Source organism: Neoarius graeffei, chromosome 15, assembly GCF_027579695.1.
Source record: "Neoarius graeffei isolate fNeoGra1 chromosome 15, fNeoGra1.pri, whole genome shotgun sequence".
NCBI lineage: Eukaryota > Metazoa > Chordata > Actinopteri > Siluriformes > Ariidae > Neoarius > Neoarius graeffei.
Genome location: NC_083583.1, coordinates 22,137,776 through 22,161,598, shown reverse-complemented (window position 1 = coordinate 22,161,598; position 23,823 = coordinate 22,137,776). Strand labels below are relative to the sequence as shown.

At 40.5% G+C, this 23,823-nt stretch overlaps 1 protein-coding gene across 3 annotated transcripts; it reads right to left on the bottom strand.

Annotated features, from left to right (window-relative positions):
* Positions 1-1,411: 1,411 nt before the first annotated feature.
* Positions 1,412-23,740, bottom strand: LOC132898790 (Fc receptor-like protein 5). 3 transcript variants are annotated; one of them, XM_060940456.1, is made up of 10 exons: positions 23,615-23,740; positions 23,489-23,515; positions 21,947-22,210; positions 21,554-21,847; positions 18,392-18,661; positions 18,008-18,310; positions 15,414-15,464; positions 5,419-5,547; positions 5,300-5,327; positions 1,412-1,756 (listed from the first exon to the last, which is right to left on the bottom strand). In XM_060940456.1, the coding sequence occupies exons 1-10, from the start codon at positions 23,652-23,654 to the stop codon at positions 1,672-1,674; spliced, it is 1,491 nt and encodes a 496-aa protein (XP_060796439.1). In that variant the 5' UTR covers positions 23,655-23,740; the 3' UTR covers positions 1,412-1,671. The 3 variants fall into 3 exon arrangements, with proteins under 3 accessions (XP_060796439.1, XP_060796441.1, XP_060796440.1); XM_060940458.1 differs by having other exon boundaries at positions 1,412-1,628; XM_060940457.1 differs by having other exon boundaries at positions 23,645-23,740.
* Positions 23,741-23,823: the final 83 nt, after the last annotated feature.

Sequence of the window (23,823 nt, the reverse complement as noted above, 5' to 3'; positions counted from 1 at the left end):
ATTTGAAAAAATTGTACCTGTAAATCTGATGTCTCAAAACTTCCAGAATAGGAACATAAATATCTTGCATGAAACATGCTTTGCAAAATGTGGGTTTGAGTGCCTAAAAGATAATGTAGGATGGGTACACCCTGGACAGGTCACTAGTCTATCGCAGAGCTAACACAGAGAGACAGAGGGCCCGTCCACACGAGTACGTTTTTGTCGAATCCGCATAAATACTTTATCGTTTCGGCCTTGCGTTCAGACGGATCTGGCTTTTTCGAGGTGTGAAACCGGTATTTTTGGAAAACGGGTCCCAGAGTGGGAAAATCCTAAAACGCCGGATAGCCCGGAGTCGTCTGGACAGCGAATGCGGATTTTTTCAGAAACAATGACGTATAAGCCCCGCCTCTCTAACCTTTAACCTCAGCCTCCGCCACTAGACGCGTCATAACAACAACAATGGCAGACTACAGGCTTCTACCATATAGTTCCACTTCATTGTCGGTCCACACAAAAGACTCTCCTCTTCCTCTCAGAGTTGCGCTGGCCATGATCGTCCTCTTCTCGTGTTATGAGCTTGTTTGTAAACAGTGCGTGACCTTTATACGCATGCTCCATGGCTTCTCTTCCGGTTTTAGTGTATTGGTGTGGCGGCATCACAGCGCCACATACAGGCCTGGCATATGTACTACAGCGTTTTGGGTCGTTTCCAGTGAATCCGTGTGGACGCAGATATTTCTGGAAACAACGACGTGTTTACGGAGATTTTTTTTCAAAACGACAGCATATTGGGTGAGGCCACGTACTCGTGTGGACGGGCCCAGAGAGTCGTTCACACTTACATTCACACCTATAGGGGCCTTTCACTGACATCACAGATTTTTGTTTATCACGCAGTGTCCGCCATATTGCTGGGCAAACAAAGAAATGTGGCCACAACAATTAATAATAAAAATCGAGATGACTGCAGTCCGTACAATTTCTCTGAAAGGATTCAAAATTTTGATTATACCAGCAGATCACGTTACATCCAAAAACTGAAACATACAGACATCACAGATCCATATAATTTACATACAAATGTATTTATTTATTCTGCCCACTGCTCTGGGAATATGTGTGTGTGTGTTCGATGCTTTTGCTTTGGTGGTATAATCACTGAAAGGATGAGCTAAGTATTTGTTTTAGATGTCTTTAGGCTTTGCTTTTTCTGCAGCTCAAATCACTCATTGCACTTTTAATTCATAGAACACTGAGATATCTTTTATTTCCTTACATATTAAGAAAATATACAGTATATTTTTTCTTATGGTAAGGACGTCTTGAGTATGACCAGTGAAAACATGACAGAGAGCAATTATTGTTTCATGGGAGTACATTTATTGATATAAAATAATAATCAGTAATGTAGTGTATAATCAAAAACAAAAAGGGAGTAGATTTGATATTGTCGATTTGTATCTTCAAGGACTGCTGCCCTTATTCACAATATGCTCATACTAAACATGCTTTCAACACACTTGTTACTTGTCTTTATAATCCCAATATCAGTGTCATCCAGAAAATGATGGGTTCTCTTTAGAGTCTGGCTCCTCTCATGGTTTCCTCAGTGATTTCTTGAAGTCAACATGCTCATCATATTCCTGAGTGAGAATTGATTGATCTGTTTAGCAATCATGCCTTAGTCTAGATTTCCACTTCCATTACTGTTTCCATATCTTTAACCTGTGGCTCAAACAGAGTCTCTAGCATGGTGTGATGATTCTCAGGGCTAGAAAGTAAGAGATATGACAAGTGATATGTCACGCCATATGTATGATATGTACAACCCCGATTCCAAAAAAGTTGGGACAAAGTACAAATTGTAAATAGAAATGGAATGCAATAATTTACAAATCTCAAAAACTGATATTGTATTCACAATAGAACATAGACAACATATAAAATGTCGAAAGTGAGACATTTTGAAATTTCATGCCAAATATTGGCTCATTTGAAACTTCATAAACAGCAACACATCTTGAAAAAGTTGGGACAGGGGCAATAAGAGGCTGGAAAAGTTAAAGGTACAAAAAAGGAACAGCTGGAGGACCAAATTGCAACTCATTAGGTCAATTGGCAATAGGTCATTAACATGACTGGGTATAAAAAGAGCATCTTAGAGTGGCAGCGGCTCTCAGAAGTAAAGATGGGAAGAGGATCACCAATCCCCCTAATTCTGCGCCGACAAATAGTGGAGCAATATCAGAAAGGAGTTCGACAGTGTAAAATTGCAGAGTTTGAACATATCATCATCGACAGTGTGTAATATCATCAAAAGATTCAGAGAATCTGGAAGAATCTCTGTGCGTAAGGGTCAAGGCCGGAAAACCATACTGGGTGCCCGTGATCTTCGGGCCCTTAGACGGCACTGCATCACATACAGGCATGCCTCTGTATTGGAAATCACAAAATGGGCTCAGGAATATTTTCAGAGAACATTATCTGTGAACACAATTCACCGTGCCATCCGCCGTTGCCAGCTAAAAACTCTATAGTTCAAAGAAGAAGCCGTATCTAAACATGATCCAGAAGCGCAGACGTCTTCTCTGGGCCAAGGCTCATTTAAAATGGACTGTGTCAAAGTGGAAAACTGTTCTGTGGTCAGACGAATTAAAATGTGAAGTTCTTTATGGAAATCAGGGATGCTGTGTCATTCGGACTAAAGAGGAGAAGGATGACCCAAGCTGTTATCAGCGCTCAGTTCAGAAGCCTGCATCTCTGATGGTATGGGGTTGCATTAGTGCATGTGGTATGGGCAGCTTACACATCTGGAAAGACACCATCAATGCTGAAAGGTATATCCAGGTTCTAGAGCAGGGGTGTCAAACCTGATCCATAAAGGGCCTTGTGGCTGCAGGTTTTCATTCCAGCCATGCAGCAGCACACCTGACTTGGCTCATTCAATCAACTGAACTGTCTTCACACAGTCAAATACTTGCAGCCACACCCACCCTTGATTAAAGGGTGGGTGTGTCAGTTGATTGAATAAGCCAAATCAGGGTGCTGCTGCATGGCTGGAATGAAAACCTGCAGCCACACGGCCCTTTATGGATCAGGTTTGACACCCCTGTTCTAGAGCAACGTATGCTCCCATGCAGATGACGTCTCTTTTAGGGAAGACCTTGCATTTTCCAGCATGACAGTGCCAAACCACATACTGCATCAATTACAGCATCATGGCTGCGTAGAAGAAGGGTCCGGGTACTGAACTGGCCAGCCTGCAGTCCAGATCTTTCACCCATAGAAAACATTTGGCGCATCATAAAACGGAAGATATGACAAAAAAGACCTAAGACAGTTGAGCAACTAGAATCCTACATTAGACAAGAATTGGTTAACATTCCTATCCCTAAACTTGAGCAACTTGTCTCCTCAGTCCCCAGACATTTACAGACTGTTGTAAAGAGAAAAGGGGATGTCTCACAGTGGTAAACATGGCCTTGTCCCAACTTTTTTGAGATGTGTTGTTGTCATGAAATTTAAAATCACCTAATTTTTCTTTTTAAATGATACATTTTCTCAGTTTAAACATTTGATATGTCATCTATGTTCTATTCTGAATAAAATATGGAATTTTGAAACTTCCACATCATTGCATTCCGTTTTTATTTACAACCCCGATTCCAAAAAAGTTGGGACAAAGTACAAATTGTAAATAAAAACAGAATGCAATAATTTACAAACTTCAAAAACTGATATTGTATTCACAATAGAACATAGACAACATATCAAATATCGAAAGTGAGACATTTTGAAATTTCATGCCAAATATTGGCTCATTTGAAATTTCATGACAGCAACACATCTCAAAAAAGTTGGGACAGGGCAATAAGAGGCTGGAAAAGTTAAAGGTACAAAAAAGGAACAGCTGGAGGACCAAATTGCAACTCATTAGGTCAATTGGCAATAGGTCATTAACATGACTGGGTATAAAAAGAGCATCTTGGAGTGGCAGCGGCTCTCAGAAGTAAAGATGGGAAGAGGATCACCAATCCCCCTAATTCTGCGCCGACAAATAGTGGAGCAATATCAGAAAGGAGTTCGACAGTGTAAAATTGCAAAGAGTTTGAACATATCATCATCTACAGTGCATAATATCATCAAAAGATTCAGAGAATCTGGAAGAATCTCTGTGCGTAAGGGTCAAGGCCGGAAAACCATACTGGGTGCCCGTGATCTTCGGGCCCTTAGACGGCACTGCATCACATACAGGCATGCTTCTGTATTGGAAATCACAAAATGGGCTCAGGAATATTTCCAGAGAACATTATCTGTGAACACAATTCACCGTGCCATCCGCCGTTGCCAGCTAAAACTCTATAGTTCAAAGAAGAAGCCGTATCTAAACATGATCCAGAAGCGCAGACGTCTTCTCTGGGCCAAGGCTCATTTAAAATGGACTGTGGCAAAGTGGAAAACTGTTCTGTGGTCAGACGAATCAAAATGTGAAGTTCTTTATGGAAATCAGGGACACCGTGTCATTTGGACTAAAGAGGAGAAGGACGACCCAAATTGTTATCAGCGCTCAGTTCAGAAGCCTGCATCTCTGATGGTATGGGGTTGCATTAGTGCGTGTGGCATGGGCAGCTTACACATCTGGAAAGACACCATCAATGCTGAAAGGTATATCCAGGTTCTAGAGCAACATATGCTCCCATCCAGACGACGTCTCTTTCAGGGAAGACCTTGCATTTTCCAGCATGACAGTGCCAAACCACATACTGCATCAATTACAGCATCATGGCTGCGTAGAAGAAGGGTCCGGGTACTGAACTGGCCAGCCTGCAGTCCAGATCTTTCACCCATAGAAAACATTTGGCGCATCATAAAACGGAAGATATGACAAAAAAGACCTAAGACAGTTGAGCAACTAGAATCCTACATTAGACAAGAATTGGTTAACATTCCTATCCCTAAACTTGAGCAACTTGTCTCCTCAGTCCCCAGACATTTACAGACTGTTGTAAAGAGAAAAGGGGATGTCTCACAGTGGTAAACATGGCCTTGTCCCAACTTTTTTGAGATGTGTTGTTGTCATGAAATTTAAAATCACCTAATTTTTCTTTTTAAATGATACATTTTCTCAGTTTAAACATTTGATATGCCACCTATGTTCTATTCTGAATAAAATATGGAATTTTGAAACTTCCACAGCATTGCATTCCGTTTTTATTTACAATTTGTACTTTGTCCCAACTTTTTTGGAATCGGGGTTGTAAAAGATAACATTTGCACATGCATCAGAAATGATTCAAATAAAAAGAGATCTTACTTGATATGTTCATGGCAGTGTACATGATCTGGAAGAAACCGAGAGATCAGTATATATAGTATAGCATCATAGTATGGCTAAAAGAAATGTCACCTGTCAGTGAGCAGTTTGAGACATACCTGAGCTGTCTGTCATTTCACGCTCAGGGTTCTTCGTACAGAAGATACAGCAAGCTCCTCCCACAATCATCACAAACAGGAAGCAGCAGAAGACCACAGCGATGACCCCTAAAGGTGTCTCTTCAAAACCTTACAGAGAATGTACCACAGACCAGTGATCAAGACTGGATTGAAAAATGCTGTATAATAAAATATCAGGCTGCATCCTTGATTTGCATAGTTATGCTGGTTCTGACTAGTCTCATTATAATAAACAGGACACTCTTCTGTATTGAAAAAACCCACAGATGTTACACTGACACATGCTGTACTGCAGGACTTTACATAGCAAAAAAGAACATAAATGTATTCATTTATTTATTTTTCCTACATCACACCACAGCTCTGACAGTTTGCCTGCAAGGCAAAACACAGATTTATACTCATACTCTCATTACCTTGCCCAGGATGGAGTCTACCAGGGGGCGAGGTATTGTTTTCGGTGGGGTTTGTTTGTTTCTTTGGTTTTTTGTTAGCAACATTACAGGAAAATGGCTGAACCAATCTTCATGAAACTTTCAGGATAGATGGGCATTGGTCTCAAATAGAACCTTCAACATTGGACACCAGGAAGAATAGCACTTGTTATAAATAAGGCTAATGGTGATTCCGAATAAAAATGAAATGAAATATTTTGAGGGTTATCCAGTCAAGGTCAGCAAAAAGGTCAAAATCATTTTTGTTGTGGCTATTGCCTCATATAGAGGTGCTAGCCACTATGTCATTATGCTGTAAGAATGTAACAGTCGCGCACTGCGCATATACATACATGTGTTCCGATTAAAATGGCCGGTGAGTGTATACAATTTGGTTCACCATTCTAAATAAATGGACTAGACTAAAGAAATCGCTTTCAGACATGTTTATGCTTATTACAGAGGGAAAGTGTGTTCCACTGAGCTCTAGCGCCAGACCATTTCCGGGAACTAAGAATTTTGGTCATGGCGACAGCATGTGCATGTCAACCTCAGTTCGGAGGTTTCAGTTTCGAAAACTGTAAGAGGTAAGAGTAGAATAATATAAAGTACAGACACTTGGTATATTTTACTTCTGTGATTTTTAAATTGCTAATTTTTGGATTACGCTTCATTTTTGTGGCTATTGCCTCATAGAGTAAATATATATGCTATATTTACTGCATGGACATGGTATCAGAAAATTTTTTTATTTATAAGCAGTAGCCACATGTACCCATAGGGTACCTATTTTTTTTCCGCGATATCTTCCTTCATATTCATCATAAGTGCTACAGGGCAAGGTTTGTTTTGCCTAGCAACACTTGTTCTATTGTTTCTAGATTAACTTACCCAGGGGTGGAGCTTCATACAGGCCACTTTTCTTTTGCATTTTTAGAAGGAGTCTCCAGTGTCATTGCTTTGTAATCAGTCAGAGTTAAAACTGTAATTAAGTTTTCTAGCAAATTTTTAAGGCTTAGATGGTTTGCAATTTATGGTTTCCAGGGACAACAGATGCTACTGAGAAGGACTGATAAGAGAGTGGCTGTTTATAGCTGCTATAACGTAAGTGGAGCAAACCTGATTCACAGACATTTGACAACGTTAAACACAATAAAACGGGCCAGTGGAGGCCTTTCTTTTGTCTTTGCTAAATTCTTTTATTTTAACTGTATTTTAACCAATCACCAAAGCAAATTCCTTGTATGTGAGAACGTACTTGGCAATAAACTTGATTTTGATTCTGAAAAATTGCTTTGGTGTAATTTATCTTATTAATGAATTAATAATGAATTCATCTGGGGTCTGCAGGTATTTTCTGGCACGCTAATGATTTTGGCATTCTCTGGTTTTGTTGTCAATTTCAACAAATCTAAGCAGTATTTCTTATGATGTTTTTGTATTCAACACAAGTTCAGTTACAATAATATCTGTGTAGTATGTCATGATTGTACTTAAAAAAAACAGATAAATGAACATGTTGTAAAAAGCAGTTTTAGAACTGTGTTGGAATGTGTGAAAATCATGACCTTACTCATTGTGATGAAATGTTTTGATCACTTGAGGTGATTCTGTTCAGTCTTAAGAATGTATCAAGCACAAAAACTTAAATCTGTTCCATTGATTTGGACAATTAACTGGCCATCAAAAATTTGTTTCCTATTGTTTTGGGATAAAAAGAGTTGGCAAGGGGAGGGGTATTCAATAAGAAGAGTAAAAAATTCCATTCCATTCAATGAGAAGAGTGAAAACCCCTCCCACTGCCATCTCTTAATCCCATCAGGTCAAGTGATCAAAACGGCTCACCACAATGGGTAAGGTAATGTTTTTTCAACACATTCCAACACAGTTCAAAAACTGCTTTTTATAACAGCTTCATTTATCTGGTATTTGACTTTATTTTGGTATTTGACTCTATTCAGTGTGTCTTGAAATTAACTCTTGTACTATTTTACTCAGTTCAGAGCCACTGTCACAGTGCAGGCACTTACGGACGTATGCGCAGAAGAGGAGTGTAGAGCAAACAGTGAAAAAGCCAAAACGTGAGACATGAATCAGGGTCGAAGAACTAGCAATGGTCAGGTGAACGGCAAACGAGGACAGGCAAGAGAGTAAACAAGAAAGGAGATGCTAAAGTCGAGTAAATGTGCGTCAGTCAGAAATAAACAAGGCTCGGTATGTACTGGGAAAGGCAGAAGAATACTTTGCAGTGAAGTGATGTGAGAGCGCGGTTTAAATAGGCAGAGGGACTAATAGGATGATAAGTAACAACTGTGGTTATTAGTCGGGAGACAGAGGGTGCTGTGAGTTCTGGGAAGTGCAGTTCATAGAGTCCATGTTCGTGGTTTGGTCGAAATTGTCAGGTTTACTGACAGCCACAACCAACTCTGTTACACAATTACTCTGCAATTTTGCTCCCACTCCAACTCCAAACGTTACTCTCTAAACTCAAAGTAGAGCAAAATTAACTATTTTTGAGGAAAATACTTTTAACTCTTGAAAAACTGCTCAGTCATTTTTCCTGTGTATGCACTACAGCGCACGCACATCAACCGATCTATTCATCAGAACTAGAAAAAATATTTACACTTACTCCCAGTTCTCAAGATTGAACTGAATTGCTGTCTTGAATCATGAATCAATTCACTGTTCAGAAATTGAATCGCTGTCCCGAATCATGAAATGAATCATGAATTGAATCACTGCCCGGAAATTTAATTGCTGTCCTGAATCATCTGAAGCGCATACAATCTGTGTGCCATTTTGCAACAAGTTTTACCTCCAAATAGCCTAAACTATGGCTGACAGATTTTATCCCATTTACAGTGGGCGTTCCCACCATTAAAGAGAAACCAATCAAAACTGAAAGAGTGAAAGTGATGATCATTCAGTTACCATGTGAATAGTCTTTTATGAATGCGTAAGTGCGCCCTCAGCGCTCTGACTCCGGTGTGACTGAGTAAGGTGACAAGTTTTATGATTCATCTAGTTTAGGTAATTTAAAAAACATAATATTATTTGACAGTGGGCACATAGGAAAGTGTAAAATATAAAGTTTCTGTCAATATGTTTTTAATGCTTGTATTATAAAAACTCGTGAAGATATTTATCTAAATACATGACCGACTCATTCTAAACCTGCCGAGCTTCGCTGGAGAAGCTGTTGACCCCAAAGGGATATCATATTTCAGGATGTGCACTTATTGGAAAATTATCAACTTTTTGTGGTAACTGTAACTCCGCTTTATGTCAGGTCACATTACACCCACATTGTTGATTATTTTCCTGTAATAGTATAACCTGTCATGGTTTTGTTCTTTCTTGCTAGATATGACCCAGTATTGCAATGCCTTCTTGAGAGTAAAAACAACAGGGTTATCAAGCACTTTGTCACAACAAATAAAAGATCCAACCTCACTTTATGTTTATTGGTTTTGTTCTCCCTTAGTTATCCTGATCACCTCTGTCTAGTTAGTGCTTTTTTATTCATTTCTGCTTTGTATTCATTTTGCCTAGTTGTTTTCACTTGAATGCTCTAGTTTGGACTAGTGTTTGCTTCCTGTTTCTTTGAATCATTAAAATCTATTAGTGTTAAATCACTAAGAACTTTGGATTTTTTTTCTCAGTTTTGGCAGCACGGTGGTGTAGTGGTTAGCGCTGTCGCCTCACAGCAAGAAGGTCCGGGTTCAAGCCCCGTGGCCAGCGAGGGCCTTTCTGTGCGGAGTTTGCATGTTCTCCCCGTGTCCGCGTGGGTTTCCTCTGGGTGCTCCGGTTTCCCCCACAGTCCAAAGACATACAGGTTAGGTTAACTGGTGACTCTAAATTGACCGTAAATGTGAGTGTGAATGGTTGTCTGTGTCTATGTGTCAGCCCTGTGATGACCTGGCGACTTGTCCAGGGTGTACCCCGCCTTTCGCCCATAGTCAGCTGGGATAGGCTCCAGCTTGCCTGCGACCCTGTAGAACAGGATAAAGCAGCTAGAGATAATAATGAGTTATAATTGACACTACACTATATCTTGCCTTGGACATGTTTTGCAAACTATGGGTTTGAGTGCCTAAAAGCCTCAACAGAAACCCAGAATCAGAGGTGGAAAGAGTACTAAAATATTATACTCAAGTACAAGTACTGTTACTCTGATGAAATTTTACTTAAGTACAAGTAAAGTTACCAGACAAAAAATCTACTCAAGTAAAAGTAAAAAGTAGATCATTTAAAATGTACTTTGAGTAAAAGTAAAACGTTACTTTTAACAATGGGTGTTTTCTGCCTCCATTGTGTTGTGCAAAAATGAAAAAGAAGAGGAACCAAGGATATATGTACATCTCAACCCAGATGTTTTATTTAAAGGAAGTGTATCAAATTGAATGCTTAGGATAATGCTGCATTAAAGCTGAGACAAACAAAAAAGGTCAATACACACAGTCATGTCGTTTACATCGCCCTGACCACACACAAAGCATTGTACACGAAATATGAAAGTGAAATGTTGCACCGAAATCTCGTAGCTTGCCTGTGTGCACTGTGTGTTATTGAACAATTCAATTCAAACATTATTTGTTTTGCTTAGTATTCCTTTCTGGCCTGTTGGATGTAGAATGGTAGGAGGACTGATCACGTCAGGTTGGCGAGCTAACTTGCTTGCATGATTTAGCCAACTGAATAACAGACTAGTTACCGTTATGTTACAGTACCAACAGGTTGCTACTTCAACATTAGCAATGCCATCCACTATTTTTGGAATATAACCAGCCTATTGTCGGTTTTACTATGGAAAGGAAACATTATGATCAGGGGTGCAGATACGTTTTTTGAACTGGGGGGGACAAAAAACTGGGGGGGACAAAAAACTGGGGGGGACAAAGCTGCCAGCAAACCAACCCCAACCCCGATATGCCTGTCAAACTTGTTGTGGGTAACCATAGCAACCAAGCTCGAGCTCGCAACCTGTGCAGTCTGCGCAGCTCAACCAACCGAATATCAGTCTTTGTTTTGTTTTATGTGAGTTGTTGCAACTATGTATACACTGCTGTGCACCTCAATAAACCGAATGGTAATTAGTCTTTTGATTTTTCCGTGAGGTTTGCCTTATGCAAAGAAAGACAGCATAGACGTTTTTTCCTCCCTATAAGTGGGGGGGACCGAACGAGGTGAATTTAAATCTGGGTGGGACGAATCCCACCCGTCCCACCCTCTATCTGCGCCCGTGATTATGATGCCAATGACAATACTTACCTCAACATGCTTGCGCAGATTAGACACTGAATTTTTGTATGCTGCAGTGGTTGTCTTCTTGGGCACACATAATCTGCATTGCATAATGAAACTGTCACCCCTTTTCTCTACGAAGCTCAAGTGATCACGTATGTAGGGCCAGGGGTGCACTTCATTACTGGAAGAAATTGCGTTTTCTGCAGGGTCGTCCACCACAGGTTCCTCGGTCTCCTCCATGTCCGCAGGGGCGCTTTATCAACACCCGTGGCCCAGGGGCTAGGCCCCTCATAGGCTACCTGTCAACCCTACCCTTACCGTTGGCCAGGAAAACACTCTTATTTTATTTGCAATACGTGTCAAGCATTTACAGTGTAAGCACGTAATTAGCCTAGAAGCCTATGATAGGTTACGTTTGGCTCAGCATAGCTGTGCAAGGCCCACGCTCACATCGCTCAACACATCCGACCACAGAGGGCGAGAAGAACACGCGCATTATCATTACAGAGCCGATTCTGATTATTACCACGGACAGGACAGTGATACTGCGTAACTTTCACGCAGGGGCATGGCCAGAGATAACCACACAAGCGCGCGTGCGCTATAATGTAGGCCTATTTGTTGTAAACATAAAACACACACACCTACAGACAAGTCCTTTTAAAAAATAAAATACATAAAAATAGCTCGGCGGCATGAAAACAAACATTCACTGCAAGTCAAGGTACTTGGCTCGGCGGCCACATGAAACGTAAACACCATGGACAGCGGCCAAACTCATAACTCTACAGACCGAAATACACGAAACCAAGTCCTACTAGGGTCTATTTTACCGATCTATGTTCAAGCATCATGCAAGTCTTCCTTCTCCTTGAATAAGACCGTGCATTCAACTGCCTTTTTGACATGACTGCATCGAAATAGCACTTGCAACAATATTTCACGCACTCCATCAAGAAAAAAGTTAAACATGATGAACACGGGCATACTGTTTTGAGCATACGATTTTTTAAAAAGAAACTAGCTACATCAAAGTCCTTCAATAAACCCATCCTTTAGCGCAAATGAGCTTAACCTAGTTCAAAGCATGACGCTAGCAGTAGCTGCATAAGGCAAAATCATGTGGGCCTTTCGTCAACAACAAGCCACGGCGGGCAAACATTAATAATCAAGCGTCCTTACCTTAAAACGTTGTCTTGACCACAGAACTTCTCAAATATTTCACTTAAATCCACACGGGTTAACAACACACCCAACACAGCTAGCGAGAAATGTGGATATGCGCTAGCTTTGTATTGCTATTCCCCTCAGTATGCTTACTCTGTGTGCTGCCCGAACTGTGAAAATTATAGGCTACAATCTTTTCATCAATTTCTTCAGTAGATGCCGTTTTAGACATTTTATTATCCCCATCGAAATATGCTATTATACTAACAGGATTATAACTCAAATCACACGACACTTATTCAAATCACAACTGATTTATTTTACTGTTGGACAGATCATAGCATATCTAGCCTAGCTGCACATAGCCTAGCTGCTGGTAGGCTGATAACTGATAAGTAGCTGATATTCTGAACAAATTGGTGATCCTTACCTTAAAAAAGTCTGTGACTTTAGGCAACGATTCTATCATTACCTGCATCTCTCTTTTTTTTTCCTTTTATGCGTCCCGCGAACATGTGAACGCTTCATCTTTCAAAGCCTCTAAATTTGTGTCTCTGTAGTCTGCAGTCTTTGGCGCGCTTTCGTGCGTGACGTTACATTTTGTTACATTTTATTCTGGTACAGTTGTGGGTGTTCGTTTCGCGAACCACATCCACCATGTCTCTTACAGCAGGCTACTGTGCGCTCATTTATTTCTAACCTTATTTCTATCCATACATTAATGTAGGCCCACGATTCCGACAGTTTATTATTTTATTAATATTACAAGGCCCCTGATTGGCTGTGGCCCAGGGGCTTGAGCTCCCCGAAGCCCCCCCCTTAAAGCGCCGGTGCATGGCCACCATCGTCTGTGTGAGACTCGCGCGCGCGACAACTGTCCTTCCCGTGATTCATTTCCAGAACGCATTTCCCCTTCTCCATTTTAGCCTTTTTTTATTTTTTATTTATTTATTTTTACTCAGTAATGGTTGTGATGTAAAATGTACCAAAGTACACTACTTAAAAGAAAACATACTTAAGTAAAAGTAAAAGTACACTCTTTAAAAATTACTTGAAAAAGTATAAGTACACAAAAAAGCTACTCAAGTACAGTAACGTGAGTAATGTAATTCGTTACTTTCCACCTCTGCCCAGAATTATACGAGAATCATGGTCTACTAAATGCAGCGGGGCATTTTAGTGTCTATTTTTTATTCAACAATTGAAACATGCACACAGAGTCATTGGGATTGCTACATACAGTGTTTTGTGAGAAGATAACAAAACAACATTGTCATAACACATAATACACTACGAATATAATATTGTATACAGTGGGGCAAAAAAGTATTTAGTCAGCCACCAATTGTGCAAGTTCTCCCACTTAAAAAGATGAGAGAGGCCTGTAATTTTCATCATAGGTACACTTCAACTATGAGAGACAGAATGGGGGGAAAGAATCCAGGAAATCACACTGTAGGATTTTTAATGAATTAATTGGTAAATTCCTCAGTAAAATGAGTATTTGGTCACCTACAAACAAGTAAGATTTCTGGCTCTCACAGACCTGTAACAACTTCTTTAAGAGGCTCCTCTGTCCTCCACTCGTTACCTGTATTAATGGCACCTGTTTGAACTCGTTATCAGTATAAAAGACACCTGTCCACAACCTCAAACAGTCACACTCCAAACTCCACTATGGCCAAGACCAAAGAGCTGTCAAAGGACACCAGAAACAAAATTGTAGGCCTGCACCAGGCTGGGAAGACTGAATCTGCAATAGGTAAGCAGCTTGGTGTGAAGAAATCAACTGTGGGAGCAATTATTAGAAAATGGAAGACATACAAGACCACTGATAAGCTCCCTCGATCTGGGGCTCCATGCAAGATCTCACCCCGTGGGGTCAAAATGATCACAAGAACGGTGAGCAAAAATCCAAGAACCACATGGGGGGACCTAGTGAATGACCTGCAGAGAGCTGGGACCAAAGTAACAAAGGCTACCATCAGTAACACACTATGCTGCCAGGGACTCAAATCCTGCCATGCCAGACGTGTGCCCCTGCTTAAGCCAGTACATGTCCAGGCCCGTCTGAAGTTTGCTAGAGAGCGTTTGGATGATCCAGAAGAGGATTGGGAGAATGTCATATGGTCAGATGAAACCAAAATAGAACTTTTTGGTAAAAACTCAACTTGTTGTGTTTGGAGGAGAAAGAATGCTGAGTTGCATCCAAAGAACACCATACCTACTGTGAAGCATGGGGGTGGAAACATCATGCTTTGGGGCTGTTTTTCTGCAAAGGGACCAGGACGACTGATCCGTGTAAAGGAAAGAATGAATGGGGCCATGTATTGTGAGATTTTGAGTGAAAACCTCCTTCTATCAGCAAGGGCATTGAAGATGAAACATGGCTGGGTCTTTCAGCATGACAATGATCCCAAACACACCGCCCGGGCAATGAAGGAGTGGCTTCGTAAGAAGCATTTCAAAGTCCTGGAGTGGCCTAGCCAGTCTCCAGATCTCAACCCCATAGAAAATCTTTGGAGGGAGTTGAAAGTCCGTGTTGCCCAGCGACAGCCCCAAAACATCACTGCTCTAGAGGAGATCTGCATGGAGGAATGGGCCAAAATACCAGCAACAGTGTGTGAAAACCTTGTGAAGACTTACAGAAAACGTTTGACCTCTGTCATTGCCAACAAAGGGTATATAACAAAGTATTGAGATGAACTTTTGTTATGACCAAATACTTATTTTTCACCATAATTTGCAAATAAATTCTTTAAAAATCAGACAATGTGATTTTCTGGATTTTTTTTTCTCATTTTGTCTCTCATAGTTGAGGTATACCTATGATGAAAATTACAGGCCTCTCATCTTTTTAAGTGGGAGAACTTGCACAATTGGTGACTGACTAAATACTTTTTTGCCCCACTGTATATGTTAAAAACTTGTACAAATCAACTCGGATTACAAACCCTAAAGAAAAACCTTGTAAGTAGGCAATTCAGTGGTTAACCCTAGGCATATGGCACTGGGTTGCAAATTGAGTTATGACTGGAAAAGAAAAAAACAACAACAACCAAAAAAAAAAAAAACCACATTACCTACATGAATCAAATACAATATTTATTAATCTGAACTCACCAGCAACATCACATGTTGTGTTAGTGCTTGGGCTAAAGGAGGTTGATAAATCTGGAATAATAAAAGCATAAAACAAGTTAATGATGATTTCAAGACAAAGTTCAGTTCTTTGCAGGCACACATTGTACTTTTTAAATGTTTTGTTTTTCGTCCTTTCTTAGTGCAATTCTTGCGAGATACGACCCAGTATAGCAAAGGAGTCTTGACAGTAAATGCAGCAGAGTTAATAAGCACCATGTCACAAAAAATAAAAGATCCAACTTCACTTTCTGTTTATTGGTTTTCTTCTTCCTTAGTTGTTATTCTGATTTCCTCTGTCTAGTTAGTGCTTGTGTATTCATTTCTGCTTTGTATTCACTTTGCCTGGTTGTTTTCACTCGAATGCTTTAGTTTGGACTAGTGTTTGCTTCCTCTTTCTTTCAATCATTAAACTCTATTAAACATTTGTATCCGTCACCTTCCATGTTTCCTTTGTTAAATCAGTAAAAATGTTTAACTTTTTCTCAGTTATAATTGACACTACACCAGATATTTTAAAGACAGATTATTCAAGTTATTCTGACAACAGAAAAGTAGAATTTAGGAAAATCCTGATAACATTTGAAAAAATTGTACCTGTAAATCTGATGTCTCGAACCTTCCAGAATAGGAACATAAATATCTTGCGTGAAACATGCTTTGCAAAGTGTGGATTTGAGTGCCTAAAAGCCTAAAAGATAATGTAGGATGGGTAAACCCTGGACAGGTCACTAGTCTATTGCAGAGCTAACATAGAGAGACAGAGAGCCATTCACACTCACACCTATAGGGGCCTTTCACTGACGTCACAGATTTTTGTTAATTATGCATTGTCCACCATATTGCTGGGCAAACAAAGAAACATAGCCATGACAATTAATAATGAAAATCGAGATGACTGCATTCAGTACAATTTCTCTGAAAGGATTAAAAATTTTGATTATACCAGCAGATCACATGACATCCAAAATCTGAAACATGCAGGCATCACAGATCCATATAATTTACCAATAAATGTATTTATTTATTATTTATTCTGCACACTGCTCTGGGAATGTGTGTATGCTCATTGCTCATTTGATTTTTATAACTGAATCCCTTGAACTAGAAAAAGTGTTTGGAGAAATAACAGGTACACAGAGCTTTCACACTAACTTGATATCAAATGCTTTCCCCACACACAGGAATGCTTTAGTGGCATCCAGTCTTCCTGTTAAATTGCAACTCCCCATTTTTCTCATCTTTATGGGTTCGCTGGGAAGCGGTGAAAAGTTAAACCAGGCTTATCACCAAGCTTTTATCTCCACACCTGTTATTACATCCAAAAGCACTACAGGTCTTTAGCATTGTTCTTGTAGATGTAACTTCTGCAAGTTTATCTGTAGATGTTTACCGAATTGGGCTTACAATCACTCACATACACTTTTGCCAGTCGTTGTCAAACACAAAACTTGCACAGCAACATGGCTGCAAAAACAAATCTGCAGGTAAGATGGCGTCATGTGAAAAGCCCCTATAGGCAATTCAGAGTAGCCAGTTGACCTCATCCACGTCTTTGTGGGAGGAAACTGGAGCACCCAGAAGAAACCCACACCCACACACACAGGCAGAGGAGTACATGCAAACTCCACACAGAAAGGCCCTAAAGGCCCCAGTTGATCAGCAGGTTTGAACCCAGAACCTTGCTGTAAGTGACAGTGCTATCCACTGCACCAGCATGTCACCTGTTTGATTTCAAAAACATTCAAATACATTTTTTCCCTAATTTTTTCACCTGCCAATTCACACCTGCTAGACAGATCAGACTGCTATCACACAACAGCTACCAAACAGGGAGGGTGAAAGCTAACATACTCGTATACTTTTTCCAGGACACATGAAGCCAGCCACCACAACTGCTCATGCTATGTCACAGTGCAATGTAACACACTCAGAGAAAATCGCTATCTATCGCCTGAGCTCACAGGAGTTAGTGTCTCATGTGGCTAACAGGTGAGAGAGTATATGCCATTTTTCCAAACCAGAGAGCACAGCCAATCACTCAATTCCTAGCCATGGATGACTGTGACATTATCAGGATTCAAACTTGCGATCACTGGATGATAGGGCGAGCTCTTTTCTGTTTTCTCAAGAGCCCCAGCTTGGCTGTTTTGAGTACTGAAAACAAACATACCCGTGGTGTTCACATAAAATCTTTAGTTAAATTCTTTGTACATCAGAACACAAGAAAAGCACACAAAATTGCATGAAGAATGCAAATCTGCTCTTTTATTCATAACAATGTTTCTCTTTTGACTGATAGACTATTTACTAATTTACTGACTCTCTTGCAATGTTAGGGGAAAAAATGTGCAAATTTCATGTTTGGCCAAACTATTCTATCTCTTTTTTTCAACCACAGTTCTATTAATTTCTTTTGAGACTTTTTTGGACTTTATACAATCCTGTTTACAGAGTCTGTATATTGTCTAATATCTTATCATGACCCCAAGGCCCCACTGTACATGTCTACAGAAAGATGTCACTTGACGTAGTGTCAGCTTTTGAATGTAACCTGAGCAATGACAGGATCTCACCTGTCATCTTCACCAAGACCTCCTCACTCTCCACCCAGGATGAGTTAGAATTGAAACTGTCCCTCACTCGACAGCTGTAATACCCCGAGTTCCCAGGGCTGATGTGTATAAGAACTAGAATTTTGTCATGTTGGATAAAAGTAGGGGAATTGGGCTCCAGGGTTATGGTGGAGCCATTGAAAGACCATGAGAAGATAGGAAAAGTCCCCATGGTGATCACACACTGGAGCATGGCAGCTGCTTCTACAGAGTCTACTCTATGGAGGTACTCCACTTGGACATGTGCAGTCCCCATTACTGGAACTGAGAGAAATATACACAAATGAATCATGTATAAATAAATCATTAACATGTAACATCTCACAAATACATAATGTTACTCACCTACTTCCAGATCTATTGAGTTACTGGGAAGCCATTGGATGTCATTCTTTGCTATACACTGTACTCGACCCATATCCAGTCCTACAGTGACGGGCTGAGAAAACCAAGCTTCCAGTAAATCCACCTGCATCACGTCAACATGCTTCCCATTCAGGAGCAGTTGGAACGTCACTGGAGGGCTACCATAGGCCAACCGACAGCTGATGTTAGCATAGTAACCCGAGCCATCATGGAAAAGTTTGAATGACAGCCTGGGAGCTGACAGGTATTCTGTGACCAATTAAGAAATTAAGAAATTTCATCAGCACTGAATATGTACTGCTTTTAACTCAGCTACCATTAGCTAGCTAACAGACACCAGTAGACAGAGTTTCAGCTCTCTAATTTAAGTAATGAATTTGAAAACGTTACAGAGCATGCTGTTACAGGAAAAATAATCAACAACAGGGTGGGATGATGTGGGATGTGAACACCACCACCACGAGTTGATTAGGTTCCAATAACGGCATGTCCCGAAGTGTTTTATTCTTCTTATACCAAAGTAATTTGGCAATTATTAAAATTTTTACTTTGCTTTTCAAAAGTTTGTAGTTATATTGGAACATCCACCAGACAAGTTTTTGTTATAGCAGATATAAACAGTCATTCCTTTCTTCTTCTTTTGGCTGCTCCCGATTAGGGGTCGCCACAGCGGATCTTTCATCTCCATTGCTCCCTGTCTTTCATATCCTTCTCTACCACACCTGCCACTTTCATGTCCTCTCTCACCACATCCATCCACATATCTCCTCTTTGGCCTTCCTCATTTTCATGTGCCTGGCAGCTCCATCCTCAACATTCTCCTTCCAACATGCTCTGCATCTCTTATCAGGATGTGCTCATACCATCTCAGTCTCATCTCTTTAGTTTAATTCCCAAGCTCTCCACATGTGCTGTCCCTCTGATGTGCTCGTTCCTTATCCTGTCCAACCTTGTCACTCCCATCACAAACCTTAACATCCTCAACTCTGCCACCTCCAACTTTGCCTCCTGTCTCTTCGTTAAGGGTACTGTCTCCAATCCATACATCACAGCTGGTCTCACTACTGTCTTATACATTTTTTTAAAAGATATTTTTTGGGCTTTTTTCACCTTTATTGGATAGGACAGTGTAGAGACAGGAAATGAGTGGGAGAGAGAGATGGGGAGGGATCAGGAAATGACCTCGGGTCTGAATCGAACCCGGGTCCCCGGATTTATGGTATGGCGCCTTATCCACCTGAGCCATGACGCCCCTGTCTTATATGATTTACACCATATCTTCCCATCACGTTCTCATCTCCTCTGTTTCCCTCGCCAACATGTCCATTGAAACCTGCTCTTCTCAGCACATGCTACTCCCTCAGTATACTTTCTACCACGTCATCCATCTTTTCCCAGAAAAACTCTTTCTCTTCATTCTCATATCCAGCCTGTGGGGCATACGCACACACAACATTGATTACCACTCCTTGAATCTCCAACTTCATGCCTATCATTCTGACACCCTCTTCACATCAATCACACTGTTGACCAACTCTTCCCTCAAAACAATACCAACATCATTTCTCTTTCCATCGACTCCATAATAAAACAACTTGCATCCACCTCCAATGTTCTTGGCCTTGCTTCCCTTTCACCTCATCTCCTGCACACACAAAATGTCCAACTTCCTTCTTTCCATCATACCTGCTACCTTTCTCGCTCTACCAGTCAATGTTCCCACATTCAGTGTTCCTACCCTCAATTCTAAGCGCCTTCCCTTCCATCTTTCATGCTCTCTCCTAACATGCCTCCCCCCTCTCTTTGTCCTCCTCCGTTTTGGCGCAACAGTAGCATCCTTTTCACCAGCACCCTGTTGACCAACAGTACCGGAGGCGGCCGTTGTTAACTCGGGCCCCGACCGATCCGGTATGGTATTTCTCTTTTCAATCTGCATGTTAGATTTGGCACAGTTTTACGCCGGATGCCCTTCCTGACGCAACCCTCTCCATTTATCCGGGCTTGGGACCGACGCCAAAAGTACGCTTATGCACCCCCAGTAGATGGATTATAAATGGTCATTCCTTTGTCAGGCTATTTTTACTCTCTCTTGAAGTTAAAAGAGTTGATTGATGGAAAACTTTCTGAAATTTAAAAAAGTGCTGACATTGGAGACTCCTGACATAAATGTTAAACATCTCCTTATTTAAAGATTCACCATATCAATGATAGTACATTTGTCTTTGCGAATATTCAGTTATTCCACGAAATCGAGTTGTTCATGAGCTGATAGCTGACGAGGCGCGTAGCACCGAGTTGGCTATAAGCCATGTACGATGAGATTGAGTGGAATAACTGTTTTATTATATCCACATTCACTGGATTTTGAGAAACAGGACATTTTTGTTTTTAGCAAATTTGATAAATAAAAACTTTATTTAAAAAAACTCTGACAAAATAATTTCAGCTTAGAATGTAAACAAATCGGTGAAATGACAGTAGCAATTTGTGAAAAATGCCGCCATAATAATTCTTGAAAAAATAAAAAAAGATACATTCTTACCATCAAATACTTTTATTCCATATTTTGTTGCTTTTTTTTGTATTGTTTGGGGTTTTGTTTTCAAGTAGAGTTTTTATTTCGTCCTCGGTTGGTTCAGTAACATGCTTCGCCATTTTGTTTTTCTCCACTCACGGTATATGAGCAGATAGCCTAGTAGTAGAGTAGCCAATCAGAGCATGCAATTGCTCATATCCAGTGAATGTGGACAGAATAAAACATTTAGATACATTCAGATTACGTGATGCATCCGCTATGCAGTTTCCTGTGAATTAGCTGTTAATATGAAAACAATAACATTTTATATAAACCTGTGATAATTTATATTATACATGTTAAAAACTATCTAACACCTAAGATTAACATTAGATCATTCATTGACACTTAAGCATGTAACTTATGTGGTTTATCTCAATGGCAAATGTTAACATTCACAGAAACATGATCACGGAATCATTTCTACTCCATGATTTTTTTGTCTTCCAACCACAACTTTCCAACATCCTCTCACACTGTGCTCAAGTGACAGAAGCTTTGTCCTGACCCTCGTGTGGTTTTGAAGCTAGATATAACGTGAATTTCCATAAGTAAATAATGTTTACTTTTTACTACAACAGTGACCGGCAGACTGCTGGAGACCCAAGTGTTGTTCCCCAGCATGTTTTTGGCCACACATGAGTAATTCCCAGCATGCCTTTCAGCAGCCCCATCTACTGTCAGAGCATTTCCAACAAAATGATGAAGATGTGAGGATGAGGTCACGTCCTGCTTGTTGTGGTACCATGAGTAATTGAGGTGAGTCCCTTTTCTGGCCACACAGCTCAGATTAAACCCTGCCCCCTCATAGATGACAGGCGGGCTGGGTTCTGGGGCTAAATAGACACCTTGGACAGGAACTGAGGGAGAGAAAACATGGAGTTATAGTGATCATTGCACTAATTCTCTCTCTGACTTATGCACAGTTTCAGAAATAAACACTACATATTGTTACTCACTCACTACTTGTAAGTGCACTGGATTGCTTGTGCTTGTTTGATTTCTTGCTGTCACTCTGCAAAAATACTCGCCTTCTGAACCCTTCTTGACTTTTAGAGGAAATGTGATTGAATCATTGCTTGTGACAAGGACCTCGTCATTGCCCTTTATGAATTCAAAGGTCAGAGATGATGGTACTTCTGATACCTTACATTCAAACGTTACTTTAGATTTCAGAAAGGCCATACTCGGCCCAGTAAGTTCTGGCCTGAGAGCAGATCCATCTGCACACAATACAGAGATTGAGACTGATGTTACATCTCTTAGCATATTATACAATATTACTATCTTATAGTGGTTTTCCATTGGAAAGCACAGTATGGCAGCCAGAACTATCTGTACTCGGATTGAGTACCTGTGTCTGTTTCCCACTGCATAGTGATACCTGTGAAAGTAGGAAGAGTAGTAGTGGACAATAGTGCACTAGTTTGATATGTAACCACCTAATCGAGTAGTAAAATGGTACTTATGAATAGAAATACAACTATTTATTTTTATATGACAGCACTGTTGAAATCTTGATTGTTATTGGTCTGGAGATATTGATTCATTTTTATGACTGTGAGAACATGTTTATTTTTGGAACGAGTCTCCATTGTGGCGGCATGGTGGTGTAGTGGTTAGCACTGTCGCCTCACAGCAAGAAGGTCCGGGTTCGAGCCCCGTGGCCGGCGAGGGCCTTTCTGTGCGGAGTTTGCATGTTCTCCCCGTGTCCGCGTGGGTTTCCTCCGGGTGCTCCGGTTTCCCCCACAGTCCAAAGACATGCAGGTTAGGTTAACTGGTGACTCTAAATTGACCGTAGGTGTGAATGGTTGTCTGTGTCTATGTGTCAGCCCTGTGATGACCTGGCGACTTGTCCAGGGTGTACCCCGCCTTTCGCCCGTAGTCAGCTGGGATAGGCTCCAGCTTGCCTGCGACCCTGTAGAAGGATAAAGCGGCTAGAGATAATGAGATGAGATGAGTCTCCACTGTCAGCACTTTATTCTAGTCGGAGGTAAAACTGTTCATTTTATTTTCTGACACAGGCAAGGCTTTGCCCTTTGAGGTTTCTTGGTAATGTGTTTTGTTGTGTTCACTTCAAAAGAGAAAAAAGAAAGGGAATTGAGGGAGTTGTTCATCACTGCTGTAACGCGAGTGATAAGAGCTAACTCATTTTGTGGATGTACTACAATGTTAATTGTCAATAAATGGATAAAACATCATACTTATCATTCTCTTTAAAAAATTGGCAATTTGATGTGGTATCAGAAGAATAAAGCATTAATGACTTATGATGATTCAGTGACGGTTGTATTTGATAATCAGTGGTCTAAACTATATCTAGTTCCACCCATATATACACCTGTTCAGTACTCTTGGTACTGGAAAGAATTCAGCATGGGTACTTTATGGTACGGGTCACTTGACACTGCTAAAAAGTGGGATTATTGTTAGTTTACTGTGCCATGTAGTGCTGTCCAGTGGAAAACCAACATGAGACTGAAATATGTGAATATAAATACCAGAAATGATCACATGCCCAGGCAAAACTAAAACACAAAAACAGAAAGGGCTATTAAGACACTGACCATATTTTAAAACACTAAAATTTTGTACTAAAAATCGTGGAAGAATAATGTCAAACTCACGTAGGACTGACATCAGTAGTAACAACAGACCTTCGCTCATTCTTGGCTCTTTCACTCTACTGCTGGCATTTTAACTTCAGCTTGAGCTTTCAATGTAATGTAGGGTGTAAGGTATAGTGTGTGTGTGTGTGTGTGAGAGAGAGTGAGTGAGTGAGAGAGAGAGAGAGATGGGAAAAGCTCGAGGCCTATACACTACTCCTCCCTACCAT

Coding starts and splice junctions, on each gene's coding strand:
- LOC132898790 (XM_060940456.1), bottom strand. CDS start 23,654: ATGAGCGAAGGTCTGTTGTTACTACTGATGTCAGTCCTAC. Junction 21,848..21,946: donor AGTGCACTTACAAGTAGTGA/GTGAGTAACAAT, acceptor TCTCTCCCTCAG/TTCCTGTCCAAGGTGTCTAT. Junction 1,757..5,299: donor CACTGCCATGAACATATCAA/GTAAGATCTCTT, acceptor CTTACTTTCTAG/CCCTGAGAATCATCACACCA.